A 17,275-nucleotide genomic window follows, 5' to 3' on the forward strand; every position below is an offset into this window, starting at 1 on the left:
TAGCACCTGAAGATAAATTTATTTATTTAACTCAAGCTACTGTAGAAGGCTCCCGTGCCAGGGAACTCGTTGATTCGTTTCCCCCATCTGCGGAAAATTACGAACAAGCAATTGAATGTTTAACTGCCAGATTTGGTAGGGAAGACTTGCTTATTGAAGTTTATATAAGAGAATTATTGAGTCTAGTGCTGACAAATTCAATGGGTCAAAAGAAGATGCACCTGGCCAAGTTATATGATAAAATAGAATCACATATCCGAGCATTAAATTCCCTGGGTGTTACTTCCGATAAATACGCTTCGATTTTGTATCCATTAGTTGAAAGTTGTTTACCAGAAGATATTATTAGAATATGGGAAAGAAGCATGACTTTAAAAAATGAAAATACTAAGGAATTAAATAAATTGACCTCTCTAATGAATTTTTTGAAAACAGAGGTTGAAGGGGAAGAAAGAATTTCCTTAGCGAAAGAAAGTTTCAGCTTCGATTCGAAGCGAATGAAGAAACATTCCTCACCACCTCGCCCGAGTAGAGGGGAAGAAGAGAAAATTCCAACCGCAGTCGGACTTTTTGGTTCCACAAATTCGAACACGTGTGTATTTTGTGAGAAGAAAAATCATGAATCATCTGCTTGCCGATATGTGCTGAAAATGAATTTAAATGATAAAAAGAAGATATTAATGAAAAAGGGCTGTTGTTTTTGCTGCCTTAAAGTGGGTCATAGAACTCGAACGTGTAAAGTTAGAATCAATTGTGAACGATGTAATGGAAAACATGCAACTATAATGTGCAACGAAAATAAACACCAAGAGCGCGATAAATTAAAAACAGACGTGCTGAAAGAGAATGACGGTCAAAATGCTATCAGTGACACAGTGTTAAATAACCGCACTTGTAGTCCCAACATTCTGTTACAGACTTTGTACGTCAGATTACGAGGCAACAAGGGAGGGAAAATCGTGAGATGTCTTATTGATTCTGGCTCCCAACGGTCATATATGAGTAAACGAGTCGCTGAAGAAATGCAGTATGATCGCCTTAAAGAAGAAAAAATTATACATAATTTGTTTGGTGGTAAAGAACACACAGAAGAACATTACCGATACAGAGTATTAGTCAGTAGTATTAACAAAGAATATCTCTGCAATTTTGAAGTACTTGACCAAGAAAAAATATGTTCTAAAATACCAACTTTGAAGCTAGATCCAAGTACGCAAGAATTGAATAAAAGAAATATAATTTTGACAGATCAATTGATTCCAAAAGTAACCGAATCTGAAGACATAGATTTATTAATTGGAGCTGATGTAGCAGGTAAGCTTCTCACTGGAAAAGTCATAGTTCTGCCATGTGGACTCGTAGCTGTCGGAACACATCTTGGATGGACCTTGATGGGGAAGATGCCATTTGACGATCATGATGATAATTCTACAATGGTGGTAACGAATTTATTTATGAAAGATTTTACCATTCCAGAAATGTGGAACTTAGATGCAGTAGGTATTACTGGTCTGATTGCTAAAAAAGACATGGAAGAAAAGGAAATAAAAGATGACTCTGAATCTGAAAAAGATGAAAATGAAGTAAAAAAGACCACTAATGAAGATCCGGTGGAAGTTGATGATGTGCAATCAAATGAAGTGGATGCTTCAGAAGAAAGTGCAAAACCTGTTACTCCTGTCGAAGAATTGTTGGATACTGAAACAGATGTGAAAGAAGAAGATATAGATGAGAAAGAAGAAAGTATAGATGAGGAAGAAGATGAAGAAAATGATACACCTTCTAAAGAGAAAATAGTTACATCTGTTGAGCAAGAAAATGATGCCTGTGTCGAGCATTTAGATGAAAATGGACCCATCTCTGATCCTGAGCAAGAAGGCCAAGCTAACCAGCCGCTTTCTTCTGATCTAGAAGACTCTCAAGAAGCAAAAAGAGTTGAGAATCCAGACGACTTTCGTTCCAGGAGCTACCCAGCTAAACAGTTGCTGAAAATGAAATGGTGGGAGAATTCAATTCGGCTAAAGAAGAATGAAGACGAATGGTCACAATTTGATTTTGTTTTCAATGATGAAGAAATTTCTCGAGAAAAGCGAAGGAGTGCTGTGATAAATACCCAAGTCAATGTGGAAAGCGAAGATATGTTTCACAGATACTCAAATTATCCGAGACTCATTAAAATCATTGGATGGATTTATAGGTTCTACTTGAATTCGAAGTCTAAAAATTCTAAACAAAAAGGAAATCTAAGTGTACAGGAGATGAAAAAAAAAAAAAAACTAAGTCCGGAATTGTCACACGTCCTGTGCAACGTGTGTACAGTTTAGAAATAATAGAAAACGATGAAGGTACACTTTTGAGAGATAAAGCCACTACTCGGAAGAACCAGGAACCAGTGGTAACGCGAAGTGGACGAATAGTAAAAGAACCCAAGAGACTAGGCTCCACAGCAGATTGAGCTCTTCATAGGTGAAGAGCTCAAGGTGGGAGGATGTCGCGATCAAGGTTAGCCTTGAACTTTGATTTTTTGAACTTTTCCTTTCGCCCATTGCTTTCCTGATTTGAAGTGAACTGATTGAGATAAAAAATAAATAGAATCGTTAGAACTCCGAAGATGATTTTTCAATACAGTCCGATTTGCAAAGCTTGTTCTTTGAATTTGTAAATATTGTTAATATATTGAATTTCTTTTAGTTTGATAGTACTGTGATTTTTTTTAGTCAATTTTAGTAACTCTCCATGAAGTCAAAAGATGCAAACGCCCAGAAAGAATCGGAAAATGGTAAGATTTTTACCTTGAAATTTAAACTCAAGATACCGATTATTACAGTCGGTAGAATGGATATCTTATGGATAGTATATTATTGGTTAAATAGTATATTATATAATATATATATATAATAAAGTCATATTTTTGTTTTGACACTACTATGCTTTGTGTATTTTCTACGTAATTTTTTGTGAACCTTCAGAATTGGCACGCTTGTTCCGACATGGGATAAGTTAGCGATTTGAGAAAAACTCAAATTAGACACAGAAAATGTTACGTAAAGTCTCAATAATGTTTTAAATAAGCAAGTAAAAATTACCAATGAGTGAAAAAAAAGCGAACTTGGTACTATTTTATTAACACACTTTTATTGGCTTTCCCTGTATGTATGTATCTTGTAATGGAATCTTGCTACTCAAGTTTCGCCCACTTTCTGCAATCGGATTCTTTTGAAATTTGGCTCGCAACCTTATAATAATTGGTTCATATTTTTTATTCAGACATGAAAGATCGATAGAAACATTGAAAAGAGAAAATTGTAGAGCAAAACTCTGTATGGTCTGGTGGGGGAAAGTGGTCATAAATGAAATAAAGAGCTATATATTTGAAAGAAATGAAAGAATGAGAGTAATTTTTTTATTTTAGATTTCAACGACTAGGAACTATATTCTGAGTTCAAAATTTTATCGTCGGCAGTATTTTATTTCGTTAAAAAATTCGTTTTGTGCGCACATGAAACATTTTAAAATCTGAACACCACTTTTAACTTCTTTGTAAAATTTTGTTTATTAAAATTTTTAGCAGATTGGTTGTGCAGCAGCTTTCCGGATGTCTCTGGAATACGTCTGTAGCTAGGCTGGATTCATTTTATATAATACTTAAGAGCAACTTAAGTAAGATGGGGTAAAGTGGTCATAGGTTAAGCTTTTCATATATCCTTCATCTAAAATCATTTAATCGTCATTTATAAGGCAGATATCAGTTAAATAAAAAATTTACTAACCATTTACTGATTTTAAAATAAACTGAATCAAATGCAACTGAGTTTAAATTTGATATAGCATAGGGTCTGGTGGGGGAAAGTGGTCAATGGGGTAAAGTGGTCATACTTCAAATATATGGCTATAGCTTGCAAATAAATGCTCGAATGAATGTGAAAATTTTATTTTAGAGTAGGGCAGCTAGAAACTACATTTTGAATACAAAATTTTACAACTAGCAAACTTTTATTTGGTAACAAAAAATATTTTGCGTGAATATGAAAACTTTTTTAATCTAAACACCTATTTTAACTTCCTTGGGAAATTTTGTTTGTTCGAACTAGGAACAGATTGACTGCACAGGACGCTTCCTACATGTCTCAAGAACTCTTACTCATTAGCAGTAAGCTGAATCTATTTTAGAAAATTCTTTAGAACAATTTCAGTAAGATGGGGTAAAGTGGTCACAATATTAGGCTTAACGAATATTGTTCTTCTAATGTCACTTAATCTTTACGTTTAAGGAAAATACAAATTAAATATTAATTTTACTTCATATGTATTGTTTTTACTGAAAACGGGGTTAAATATACGAGTATATGCTTATATATACGCAAATATGCTCGTGTTCACATAAATGCGCCAATAAATACGTATATGATAACCTGCAAGTATTTTTTATCCTTACAGTTATACATTCTACTGTACACGTATATGCTCGCATATACTCGTATATATAAGAACACTTATATACTCAGGTAGACACGTATATATGCGTACGTACTCGAGTAAACACTTACATACAAGCATAAGAAATACAAGTATACAGGGTGAGTTTAAACTCTTGAGCAAATTATTAAAAGGTGTTAGAGGCGGGGATAAGAATCAAGAATCACATACACTGTCATAAATGAAACGCTCAATTTTGACGATTTGGCAATCCTTGAGCACTATTTCGTTATTTTCGACGACCCTTTCGTCATCAAATCACGTGATATTTGACAAAACCAGAAATCTCAACTTTTTGACGAAATTATTTCGTCCCGATATCGTCATATTGCAGTGCATTCTGGGAGTTTTCATTTCAGTCTTGTACTTGCTCGTTAAATTATCCTAAAGGCTTCATAAAAAAAGGTTAGTATTTATTAAAATTTGTATGTGCAATGTGCGTTTTCTTTTATTTGTTGTTACATTTTTGTTTAGTGTTGTGTTTATAGTTGTGTTTAAAACACATTAAAATTGAAAACGAACCGTTCGATTAGGTTTAGAACTCTGTGTGTTTTTTGAACTAACGATGAGTCACCTCCACGTTAGGCTTAACTAGCATTGTTTTTTTATTTGCAAAAGGAAATGTTGGTTTATTGACATTAGTTTCCAAAAACGTACTTCCTTTATTTCGTTAAAAAAAAATGTCAAACATGACCACAGAATTTGTACAAATTTAAACTTACAAAAAAAAAAAAAAATCCACCGCAGCTAAACTAACGCAGATGATAAATACAGCGCTTTTATAAAAGGCATAGAACTTTGAAGCTTTTAATTTCAACGTTGAATATATTACATGGTTATGTGTTTTCATTCTTCTCCGTGAATTTTACAAAAATAATTCTGTGTAACAAAGTGTATTTTTTAGTTTAATAGTTCAAATTTTTTTCACTGAGCATTTTTATTTTCTTAAACAAATATGTACCCATCCCCCAATAAGTATTGATATTTTTTCTTCTTCCACTCTACATGTGATGTTTTATTCAATGTTATAATTTATACAGTTGCTCCCAAAAGTGTTCGTACACTTATCATTTTCAATGAAATAATGCTCTACCCATTAGTGAAAATTAATATTTTGGAATGGGTAAACAATATTACAAAACTACATGAAATATTTTAATAGCAAAATGAAATATGATTTTGAAGAAATTAATAATCAAAAAGTATCAAGAACTTTATAACACAAAAGTGTTCGTAGAAAATATTTTAAAATAATTGTTTAGCAATCTTTGAATAAAACCGATGAAACTCGAGGAATAAAAGCGCTTTATGCAATAAAAAATAAATGCAAACCGCTTATATCAGCTTTTGGATCGGAAATGATACCCTCTTTTTTTTATGCTCGTAGACTGGACTTATAAATGCTTACCCCATGTTGTTTATATAGTCTCTTTCCCTACGGCAGATGTTTCTACCAATAAGTGCTTATGTTCATTATTTGTGGACCCTTTTTTTTTTACTTGCATAAAACATGAAGTAAAGTAAATATCGATTTAATACAAATCATTTTAAGTTAGAGAAGATATTAATTTCCGTAAAGAACTCTATCTTTGTGCTTGATATTTCAGCAGAATATTTTCAATATATTTTTCAATTTTTCCGCAAATTAAATAAATTAATGAAAATAGAGTTTTAAAGTTTAACCTCGATTAAAAAAAAATACATACATAGTAGCATGTTTTGAAAATAATAATGATAAGCATTTTTTGTTGTTTATTTCCACATTTAATACACTAAATTTATAAGTTTTTCTATGTCAATTTGTGTTACATGATTTGTGATAATTATGGGTTTTTCTATTATACATACAATTAAAGCAGCATTAATTTTATTGCCATATTTGCCGTTTCAAGGTATTGTCAACAAAAAATGAGAAATCCGGGTCTACATGAAACCAGACTAAGAAGCATTTTATAGATGAACTACCAATCAATCCAAATGTAAATTACAGTTGTGATTTATGCTGGATGCAAAGTAAAATATCTGAAATTTTAACCGAACAGCTATACTTTAATTGAAAAATTGGAAGGATAATGAAAAAAAAAAAAAAAAAACATCGATATCGGTCAATTAGTTCTCAAGACACAAACAAGGAAAAGCACTATGTTATTGGGTTTCCCCTGTCTTTGGCAACTCTTCTCCCTTGGGGTGTTTTTTATTTACTGCGTGAAAATTGCATATTTTAGAAATCAAATATGCTTGAGGAAAAGGTAATACTTCCTTATTAATTCTCCCTCCGTCTCAAACTAGTAGAGCGACGTTTGAATATTTTTGTACCAATAATTAATTCTGACGATTTTATAATTTTGTTTGAATATTTTTTAAAGATTTCAAGGTATAAGGATATCAATTAATCGAGTGTTGGCGCCCTGGGTTTTTGACTCTGATTTGGTAGTGGTTTAAGGAGGTAAGGCTCGGTAAGTATATGTTGCTTATTGATAACATAACACAATAAAATCTCTGAAAAAAGTAAAAATTAATCATAATCATCAGTTTCAGTACTACTTAATTTGTTAGTATCTTAATAGAACTAATTTGTGGTGGAGGGAGTACTTCAGAAAACATTCGTCAAGAAAACTGCAAATCTGAAAGCGAAAGTCGGGAGAAAACGGTGTGTTTTGGCTGTCGGCTGAAATAAAAATAAATTTAAAAAAAAATCACAGATCAATAATTGTCGCACCCTTGATTATTTTTATAGCTCGAAAAAAAATGAAAATTCACTACTTGATATGCAAAGGAGTTAACTAGTTTAATGGCTAAGTAATGCTGATTGTCGATAAATTGAAGAAACTCTAATTCCAGAACGCTATTCAGAAATTAATTTCATATACCAACTGAGAGAAATCATTGTCTGTCTGCCTAAATAAAAATTTTGCCCATCCGCTGTAAAAATAACTCACTCTTGCAATTTGCTTGGAAAAAATAGCTGTCACCGTCGAAATAATCATATTTTGAAAAATATGAAAATGAAATCAGATGCTCCTTAAAGTCACAAGAGAATCGTAGCTTTTTAACTAAAGGGGAACAATTTTGAAAGAAATTGTGGAAAAATACTTTATTTCAGAAATAAGCTGCTGCATTTAATCGTAAAACTTACCTCGAAATAGAAAAAAAGATCAAAGTGCATGAGGGCATACACCCATGGACTTACACATTTACTTATTATACATATATTTTCTTTTTTAAACTCTTTTAGGATGGATCCAACATCATGGAGATAATCAGAACCAAGACTGACGAAGATTTTTTTCATAATTATAACAATATTCAGAGTGTTCGTATATTATACATTGATTTCAATCTTACACATGTTTGGAAATAATAATAAAAACTTAGGGGTAAAAAGCAAAGGTATATTTTATAATTATTTAACAAACATTACACTAAATTAATTTTACCAAAAAATTTATTTCACATCTGCATTTTTTTAAGATTTATATTTTCAAATACCTTTTGCAATTTTGGCAGAAAATTGTTTTCAAAGTATGAAGTATGAAATGCATGCAATAATAAAGTTCCTGTATTAAACATAAATTTGGCCAAATAAACATTCTACATACAAGCAAAATTAATAAAACAAATAATTGATTGGAAAAAGAAAAAGGTAAGCTTTTTCTTAAGCTTATCAAATTTTATTTTCTGTATCTAATTTTAGAACAAAGATATACTAACTTAAAGTTGTCCATTTTATTTTACTTTTTCTTTGAAATTTGTGGTATAAGTTGGATAAAAATCTTTTTTTTTTTTTTTTTTTTTTTCTGGAAATTTTTTCATGCAATGCAATGAAGAAGAAAATCCCCAGCAAATTTCTCCCGAGCATATATCGATGTAACTGTGCATAATAGTGGCACATGATTTATTTTTCCAGAACCCAATCTCAGTTCAGGGAGTAGCACTTTTATATTAAAATTAGGGCAGGGCGATGTAGGAATTTCTACATCGTGATGCATCGCCATCCTTACATCGCGATGTAGCGATGCATCGCGATGTAGTCCAAACAGTTTGAAATATTCTTCTCGCTTTGGGGACACCCCCCCCCTCATGAGGGGAGTTTTCCTTACAAAAATCCAGGCTTTTTCAGTTTGGCACATAGGTCTTTTAATCACATGGGGTAGTACCTCATATTAATACTACCCCATGGGAAACTATCCTACGTGGATTTCCAGCATCAAAGGACTTCTGGGCCGAATCTGGAAAAGATCCGACGAAAACTGGATTTTTATAAAGAAAACTCCTGTGGGGTTTGGCACACATAGCGGGACGAAAAGTACAATATGGGAATTCCCAAGCATCAAAAGACAAATGTACCAAATTTGGAACAGATCAGACGAAAACTGGGTTCTTATAAGACCCCCCCCCCCCCCAACACACACATGGTTTCCCACTGCAAAGCAGGACGAAAACGGGATTTCCCGAGCGTCAAAGGACATCTGTGACAATTTTGGAAAAGTCCTGATAAAACTTTCTTTTTTAATAGGAAAACCCCCTATTTGGTGGTTGTCTCCCATAGCGGCGCGAAAACTACTTTATGAGAATTCCTGAGCATCAATAAACGAACCTCTATGCCAAATTTTGGAAAGATCCGACAAAAAATGAATTTTTTTCAATGTAAACACCCATCGGGGTTGCCCCCTCCCCCCCATAGAGTGACGAAAGCTAACCTCCGTGAATTCCTGAGCATCAAAGAGCCTCTATGGCAAATTTAGAAAAGATCGGACAAAAATTTTTTTAAGGAGAACCCCCAATGCGGGGTTGCTCTCCCCCCCCCCATCATGGGGGGTTGAAAACTACCATGTGTAAATTTCCGAGCATCAGAGGACCTCTCTTCCAAATTTGGAAAAGATATGATAAAAACTGTTTTTTATAAGAACCCCCCCCCCCGTATGGGGGTTGCCCCCCATAGAGTGGAACGAAAACCACCCTATGAGAATTCCTGAGCATCAAATAACGAAACTCTGTGCCAAATTCGGAAAGATCCAGCAAAAACTGGATTTTTTTGTAGGAAAACTACCATAGGGGTTCCCCCCCACCCCCCAAAGAGGGACGAAAACTACCTTGCGTGAATCCCCCGGGCATCAAAGAACCTCTGTGCCAAATTTTGGAAAAATCCGACAAAAACTAGATTTTTTGAAGGACCCCCCCCCCCCCCCCCCCGCCTTATAATGTGATGAAAACTACCTTGCGTGATTCTTGAGCATCTAAAAACCTCTGTGGCAAATTTAAAAAAGATCGGACAAAAACTTTTTTTTAATACGGAGAACCCCCAATGCGGGATTGTATGCCCCCCCCCCTCCACACACATAGAGAGACATAAACGACTTTGTGTGAATTCCCGAGCCTCCAATAACGAACCTCTGTGCCAAATTTGGAATTTGGCACCTCTCTGTGGCAATGATTTGTTTTACCTTTTTTAAGAAGTTGTTTGTTTGCATTTTTACATAAATAAAAATTTGCTCGACATATTTTATGTGCCTCTTTTTTCAACAATTACTTGTCTTTTTTTTTTTTTTGATGGGGGGGGGGGCTGCAGATCCGTTATTTCATTTTTTTCCCAAATATGGCAAAGAGTCTGTACTCAATAAAAATTTTACAGAAAACCAACCAGAACGACGGCCAGTCATGTGTAAAAGCATGAATCTTCAAAAATCAAGACGGGAGGGGGGGGCGTCAATTGACCCCCCTGACCCCATAAATGACGGGCCTGTGAAAATGACTATACGCATTAAAATGGGAAACTACGGTGGTAAGATTCTGAAGTTACGATTTGATCACACGCACACGAATCTTATAAAATACAGTCGAACCTCGTTATAACGAACTTAAAGGGACCATTAAAATCGATGAAAAACGTGGTTCGCTTTATCCGAAAAACAATAAGACAAGAATTGCAAAAAAGTTCATTTCGGCAGTTATTTGTTATAAGCGTGTTCGAATTAACGAGGTTCGACTGTATTCTGAAAAATAAAAAAACTATTGTGCTCCAAGATAAAAAAAAAAAGAAATAAATTTTCTTAAAAATTTACGAAATTAATGTCCTCATATATGACGAAATTAATTTGACAAAACTAATGCTCTCAAAACCACGAAAATGATTCTTAATTTGACGAAACTAGAATGAAGAAATATTTTGTTACATTTGACGAAATTCGCATCCTCAAACCACTAACAAAAGCAGTTTCTTCAATTTGACGAAATGTTCGCTCGGAGCATATCCCTGGAAGTGGTTTCGTCAAAAACGAAGAAAATTTCGTCAAATTTGAAAGTCCATTTTTGAGAGTGTAAGGAACATATGGTCACAAACACAATGTTGACGCGCTACATGCACGCAAAGCCAGAAACTGATGGATGCAAAAAGAAGTCACAAATTTATTACACAAAGTCAATTTTACACATCATTTTAGGTCTTAAGAAAGTTTTAATGCGATTGATGAAATTTGCGGCCTGCAGCTGTAATACAAATGTGTCGCATTCACAGATCACTCTCTGTTGCAATAACGAGACTTTTGAAAAACTTTTATCAGTCGCTGCGGCTTTGTTGCGGATGCGTGTATTAGAGCTACTACAGGCCGTAACTTTTAACAACTTCTCTAAATATTTCTTAAAAACTAAAATGTTAGGTAAAATCATCTTTGTGCAGCAAATTTGTGCCCTGCTTTGTATCCATCAGTTTCGGGCTTTCTGTGCATGTAGCGCGTCAGTGATCATAATCTTAATTGTGTCTTATCCTACCCTCTTACAACCTTTTGATTTTTGCCCAAGAGCTTGGATTCACTCTGTAGGCCGACATGTATATAAGCGTATATTCTCGTGTATACATACATGTACTGGAGTATAAACGTATACATTGCGTATATACTAGTGCTTCCCCATTACATATACGTGAGTAGACACGTACCCCCCACCCCCCAAAGACGCACTGGATGTATCCACGAATTAGCTCGTGTATACCTATATATGTATTTATGTGCACTTATATATGCGTACGTCCACTATACACATATGTACTCAAGTATGCACTTATTTTCTCGAGAACAAGTGCATAAGCGCATATGATGTTCGTTTACACGCGTATATACTCGTATATACACGTGACACGTATATACAAGTGACGCGTATATACATGTAACACGTATGTACTCATGCAGACACGTATACACGCCTGTAGGTAATCACGTATACATGCTTATATATTCGTATATATGCTTATATACTCGTATATACACGTATATACTTGAGTAGGTACTTGTATGCATGTATCTGATGTGTACATGTATCTACTCAGATAGGAACGTGTTTACTCGTGTATCTCATACAACACGTATATATTCACGAGTACACGCATGTACTCGTGAGTATACTTGCAACTGTAAAAATAGCCGAAATATACAAGTATTAGGGTTATTTATAATGGTTTTGCATCTATTTTTAACTATGACCACTTTACCCTATGCTATGACCACTCCCCCCCCCATGGGGTAAAGTGGTCATAAAAACATAGGGAAAAGAAAGTGCTATAAAACTACTAAAATAATATTTTTCATCCTAAAATTCAATGTACCGTGTTCTTTAATAATGCAATGTAAAATAACAACAGAAAAAGTTGAAGTGTTTAAAGAATTTGTTGTATTTATTATCCACCTAAGCTGAAAACCTGCGATTTTATGACCACTTTACCCCACCAGACCCTATCGATTGGATTAAAGCAAGGCTGTAATGCCATAATATTTGAAAACAAATCGTAGAATTTTTTCTGCAACCACAGCTTTCAGTTTATTCTAGTAGAATAATTTATGCTACTCCCCTTTTCCTCCCCCAAAAAATCATCTGTAAAATATTAGTAAAAAATAGAAACTTAGAACTGAAAAGGTTTCGCATGCATTGAATAAATAGATAAAGCTTGATAATTTTTTCCCCTTTTGTTTTTTAATTAAGTAATATTTTTTCGGAACTTTATTTGAATGTAATGTTTTCTTATTATGTAGCTTAAGTAGTTTAGACATTATTCAGACGATATATTTAATATATTTCCAAAGAAATAAAACATTGCAAATTATCACACCTTTCCTGTTGATATTGATGAAATCCAGAAATGAAATATGATGAAAACTCTTGGATAACCAACTTTTGACCATAGTTGACTATCAAAAATCTATTTAAATAAAGTTAAATTCTTCAAAAGAACGAGGTATACTGAGCATTAAAAAAAATTACGTTTATTTATAATGGTATTAGATCAATTGTTTTAACATCAATTATGACCATTTTCCCCCAAACCCAGATCACTAACATACATGAAAAAGAAAATGACTTTAAGCTATTTGACTCAATTTTTTTTTCCGTCCTAAAATTCAGTGCCGCGTATTCTTTACTAATGTAATGTAAAATAAAAACAAAAAAAAATTTGAAGTTTTAAAAGAAATTTCTGTATTTATTATTTACCAAAGTTGAAAAACCTGTATTTTATAAAAACTTTACCCCACCAGACCAAATATAAGTGTAATAATACAAACATTATTTACGATTCAGGCGGACGATTTTATATTATTCGTGTTGCACAAAAATTATTTTGTACGACCAGTATCAAGTGCCATCTGTGAGTGTTCTTGAACGCACTCGTAGGTACTACTTAAATTGTATTTTTGTTATTTAGGCCTTATTAGTCGACATGCTTTAATACCCGAACCTAAGTTAACTTCCGCACAGCAGTATTTGTGTGCTTTAAATTACTATTTAAATACAACTTTTTTAATAGCAAACCTGCTTAAGCATTCATTTATTAATTTGCGTACGGTCAGGGGTCAGGAAATATGTTTTTCTAGAGATTTCCATTAGTTAAACACGATACAAATAAAATGGATGAAAATACAATGGACACATTCACTCAAAAATAAACCATATTGAAAAGTCCGACGTCAAAAATAACATACAAATAAACGTTGTCACATAAATTTATTTAAGATGTGAAAAATAATGTCTCAAACCAAAAAGGGTAAATAAATATTAATAAGCAACTATTGAAACTAACATTATAATGCCATCACGTTGTAATCCAGCACTTTCAAATTTAAGAGACGCACATAACCAAATGACGGCAGATTAAGAGAAAGAAAGGCTTAGGATGAGAGTAATGCTTTGAGATGGCAATAAAGAAGCAGGGGCTAAAGAATTAGCAAAGTCCCGGATCTGCTTTGTATTTCTAATAAGTCGTTCTTTTTTAGTTTTAATTTCAAGTACTTAGCTCTAAAGGCTAACGTTGGCTAATTTCAAATGCGTATTTTTCATTTATCCGATGAATGGAGTGATAAAATTCTTGAATTGTTTTGAGGTCACGCGGAAGAGATAAATAGTTCTTTAATTTTACTGGAACTAACTGTGTTGTAGAGACAAAATCATTAAAAAAAACATTAATAATTTTAAGCGAAACTTTTTTTTCTACAAATTTATAGTTTATTGCAATATAAAGCAAATAATAATCGACTTTTCTCTTCTTGTGTTCTGTTTAAGGTATAGAGTTTCTACTGATAAGTAAATAAATCGCTTTCCTCATTTTCAAATCAAATTTGCTTGGAAAAAAAAATAAGCAGGCACATGGCTTCATTTTTAAGTTTATCATTTTCAATGGGTGTAAATGACCTCAGTCATCCAATGCAACTGAGTTCTCCATCGTGGGAGGCTATGAGCAGAGTCAGATAAAAATATAAAGAATGTTTTATGTCTTTAGTTTTTAGTTAAAAGGATTGAGCTAAAACCGGAAACATGGCCGAATTTTCCAGTAAAGATCGGGAGAATTTGCGGAATTCTTATTTCGCGGTAAAGTCCGAATCTCCTGCTTTAAGCATCGTTTTTTGAACTAAGATGCTGAAATTTAAACGAGCTTATCCTGTAATTATTTCAAAGTAAGTTTATAACTTTTTTCAACATCGTTCAAAGTTTTTTCTTGCGCAATGTAAAAATTTTCAGCAGCGATCCGAAATCCGGCAAAGTCCGTCGTTATCGGATTTAGAGTAATTAACTATCAGTAAGTAGTTAATATTTTTTTTCGAAACATTTAATGTGTTTAAATTATGTTCAGATATCTTTAAAAAAAAAAAAAACTTTTCTTTCGCATTGTTTGTTAAACTGAAAGCGCGGCGCTAACGTCGGATGCGGTGCGAACTTCCGAAAATACGGCAAGTGCGAACTTGCTGGCCCCATATGTTAAGATTTAAAGCCACAGAGACTTGATATGAGGACAAAAAAGGAGGAAAAAAGAAAATGCAAAGCCAACATGAAAAGAATTGCTCAGTTGTTACCACTTGTTGCATAGGAGAAAAGGGAGATTAACATTTTAGTAATTTTTTAACAGAAGGAAAAAAAAGGATAGGTGGAAAACTAGAACATTACTCGCGATATTATGGCGAGATGCGCTTGTCTGCGATGAATATATCCGCAAAGCAGCAAATATTTGCTTACAGCAGCGAATGCATTTGCGTCCATCTATATTATCTAGCTATGATTACAACGTTTAACATTAGCAATATTAATTTTAAACAAATTAGAAGTAAATAAGAATGATTGTCGCGAGATGCGCGTGCTCGCAACGAATGTATCCGCACAGCAGCGAATATATTCGCCTTACGCGCCACACTGTAAAAAAAATCCGGAAACGTTTCTGAGTATATCGTGCAGCTGCGGTTCATGAAATTTTCAAAAACGTTTCGGAGTCTTTCGGAATTCTCTTTCTGTAATGTCCAGAAACGTGTCTGAGTATTTCGGAATCCTCTTTCAATGTTTCTGAGTATTTTGGAATACTCTTTCTGTAATTTTCAGAAACATTTCTGAGTATTTCGGAATCCTCTTTCCGTAATTTCCAGAAATGTTTCTGAGTATTCTGTGCAGCTGTGGTTCATGAAAGTTTCGAAAACGTTTCCGAGTATTTCGGAACTCTCCAAACAATTTCCAAAAACGTTTCCGAGAATTTCGGAATCATTTTTCCGTGATTTTTTCTAAAAAATAATTCTTTTTTAATAGTATTGTATGCCATATCAGTTTGAATTCTTTCATATCTAAGAGCAATGAAACAAGCAATTTTAGAATCATTCGTGGATTTTTTCCTTTTCCGTGATTTTTTCTAAAATATAATTCTTTACTATAGTATTGCATACCATATCAGTTTCAGTTCTTTCATATCTAACAGCAATGAAACACGCAATTTTAAAATCATTCGTGGATTTTTTTTTCTGAATTTCTAATGACAAATAGCATGGTTAACAGCATAACATATGCTCATTTATAAATTTTTGAAAATTTATGAAATAATATAGTAGTTTCATTCCTAATCACAAAATCGTCAGGGGAGGGGAGGGGGTACTTTCTCAAAAGTGGGATTGTTTGTTAAAGAATCTTAAACTTCAGTTTTTCTCTCAATATTTTCAAGACAAAATTATCAACATATTGTATTTTTTAATGCAGAACTTAAAAACATATCTTGTATCAAAGTTGATAGCTTTTATTTTCGGACAAAATGACAGAACTTACCTTCCCTTCGCGTCAAGTCTCTTTCTCTGACGAACAAAGTGTACCGAAAAGTGCAACAGAGAAATTGGTGAATTTAAATATGACACCAAGTACTCCTGTTGGAACCATTCGGGTTGAGTCTTCTGTTCTTGCCCTTTTCCAGTTCATCACAAATATAAATACTTAATCAAAATAGGTTACTGATTTTATTTTTACAATGTGCGCAAAATGCATTATATATTTTATTTATTAAAACATTGAATTCTATTGCATGATTACTCCATTTCATATATACGAAATTCCCCCCCCCCACCGTAAGAGTGATGGTGAACCCATAAAATGCTATAAAGCGCCCCCCTTTAAAAAAAAAAGCAATCCCTGAAAATGTCAATGGCAGTCTGCGTGGTGAACGCCCCTCGTCTTCTCCCCATATGTACATTGTATATTAATAACATAGTATTTAAAAATGATCACTTTTAAAACAATGACATGAAATAATATTTCTTTTTATTTCGGCTTGCAAATACAGCTGTTCCATTTTTGCCACTGACTCATTCCTCCTGACTATCCTATATTAAACTAGTATATCCAAGAAGGAAATGTTATTTAACGAACAACTAATGTCAAGAAATTTTTTATTGTCTACCACATTTAACAAAATGAATAAGCACATGAATTAATTGCATAACTATGTTGCTTACTAATAGATAACTGGGCCATTTTCTAATGGTTTAAATATTTTTAAATAAATAAATAAATTATAATAAAAAAAGATAAATAATACTGGCACATTTTTTGTGAAGCATATTACAATACTAGAAAACATTTGCATTACCATATATTTAATGAATTAAACAATTGATTTTTTTTTTGAACCAATGTATGTATATATAAGTATTTCGAAATAACTTTTCTGTGATTGCTTTTCAAATGTAAATCTTTTTTCTTTTGCGTAATTAATCCGTTTCAATTGGTTACAACAAATAGTACACTGCGCACATAGGTATGTAGGATAACTTTAAATTAATTAGATAAACCCAAAAACAGTTATAATTGGAGCCTCATCAAATGCAAATCAACAAAAATATAAATGTATATAACAACATGCTTTAAAATATTCATTAATACTTACAAGTGAACATGAGCGGAAGAAAATCTAAGTACCTCCATTACAACTGGATAAGTAATCCAAAGGGTTTCGTTTCATTAAGTATAAAAACGGGTGTTGAAACTATTCACGCTTGAACACACAATATATATGTAA

General features: G+C 33.2%; 1 protein-coding gene across 1 annotated transcript in view; it reads left to right on the top strand.

Annotated features, from left to right (window-relative positions):
• The first annotated feature begins 1,400 nt into the window (after positions 1-1,400).
• The window catches only part of LOC129220717 (inactive dipeptidyl peptidase 10-like), a 354,203-nt gene continuing 338,328 nt past the window's right edge, over positions 1,401-17,275 (top strand). Inside the window, exon 1 of the mRNA XM_054855147.1 lies at positions 1,401-2,117. Within this exon, the coding sequence (XP_054711122.1) occupies positions 1,401-2,117 (717 nt within the window). The remainder of the gene's footprint in view (positions 2,118-17,275) is intronic.

This window comes from Uloborus diversus, chromosome 4 (genome assembly GCF_026930045.1).
Source record: "Uloborus diversus isolate 005 chromosome 4, Udiv.v.3.1, whole genome shotgun sequence".
Lineage (NCBI taxonomy): Eukaryota > Metazoa > Arthropoda > Arachnida > Araneae > Uloboridae > Uloborus > Uloborus diversus.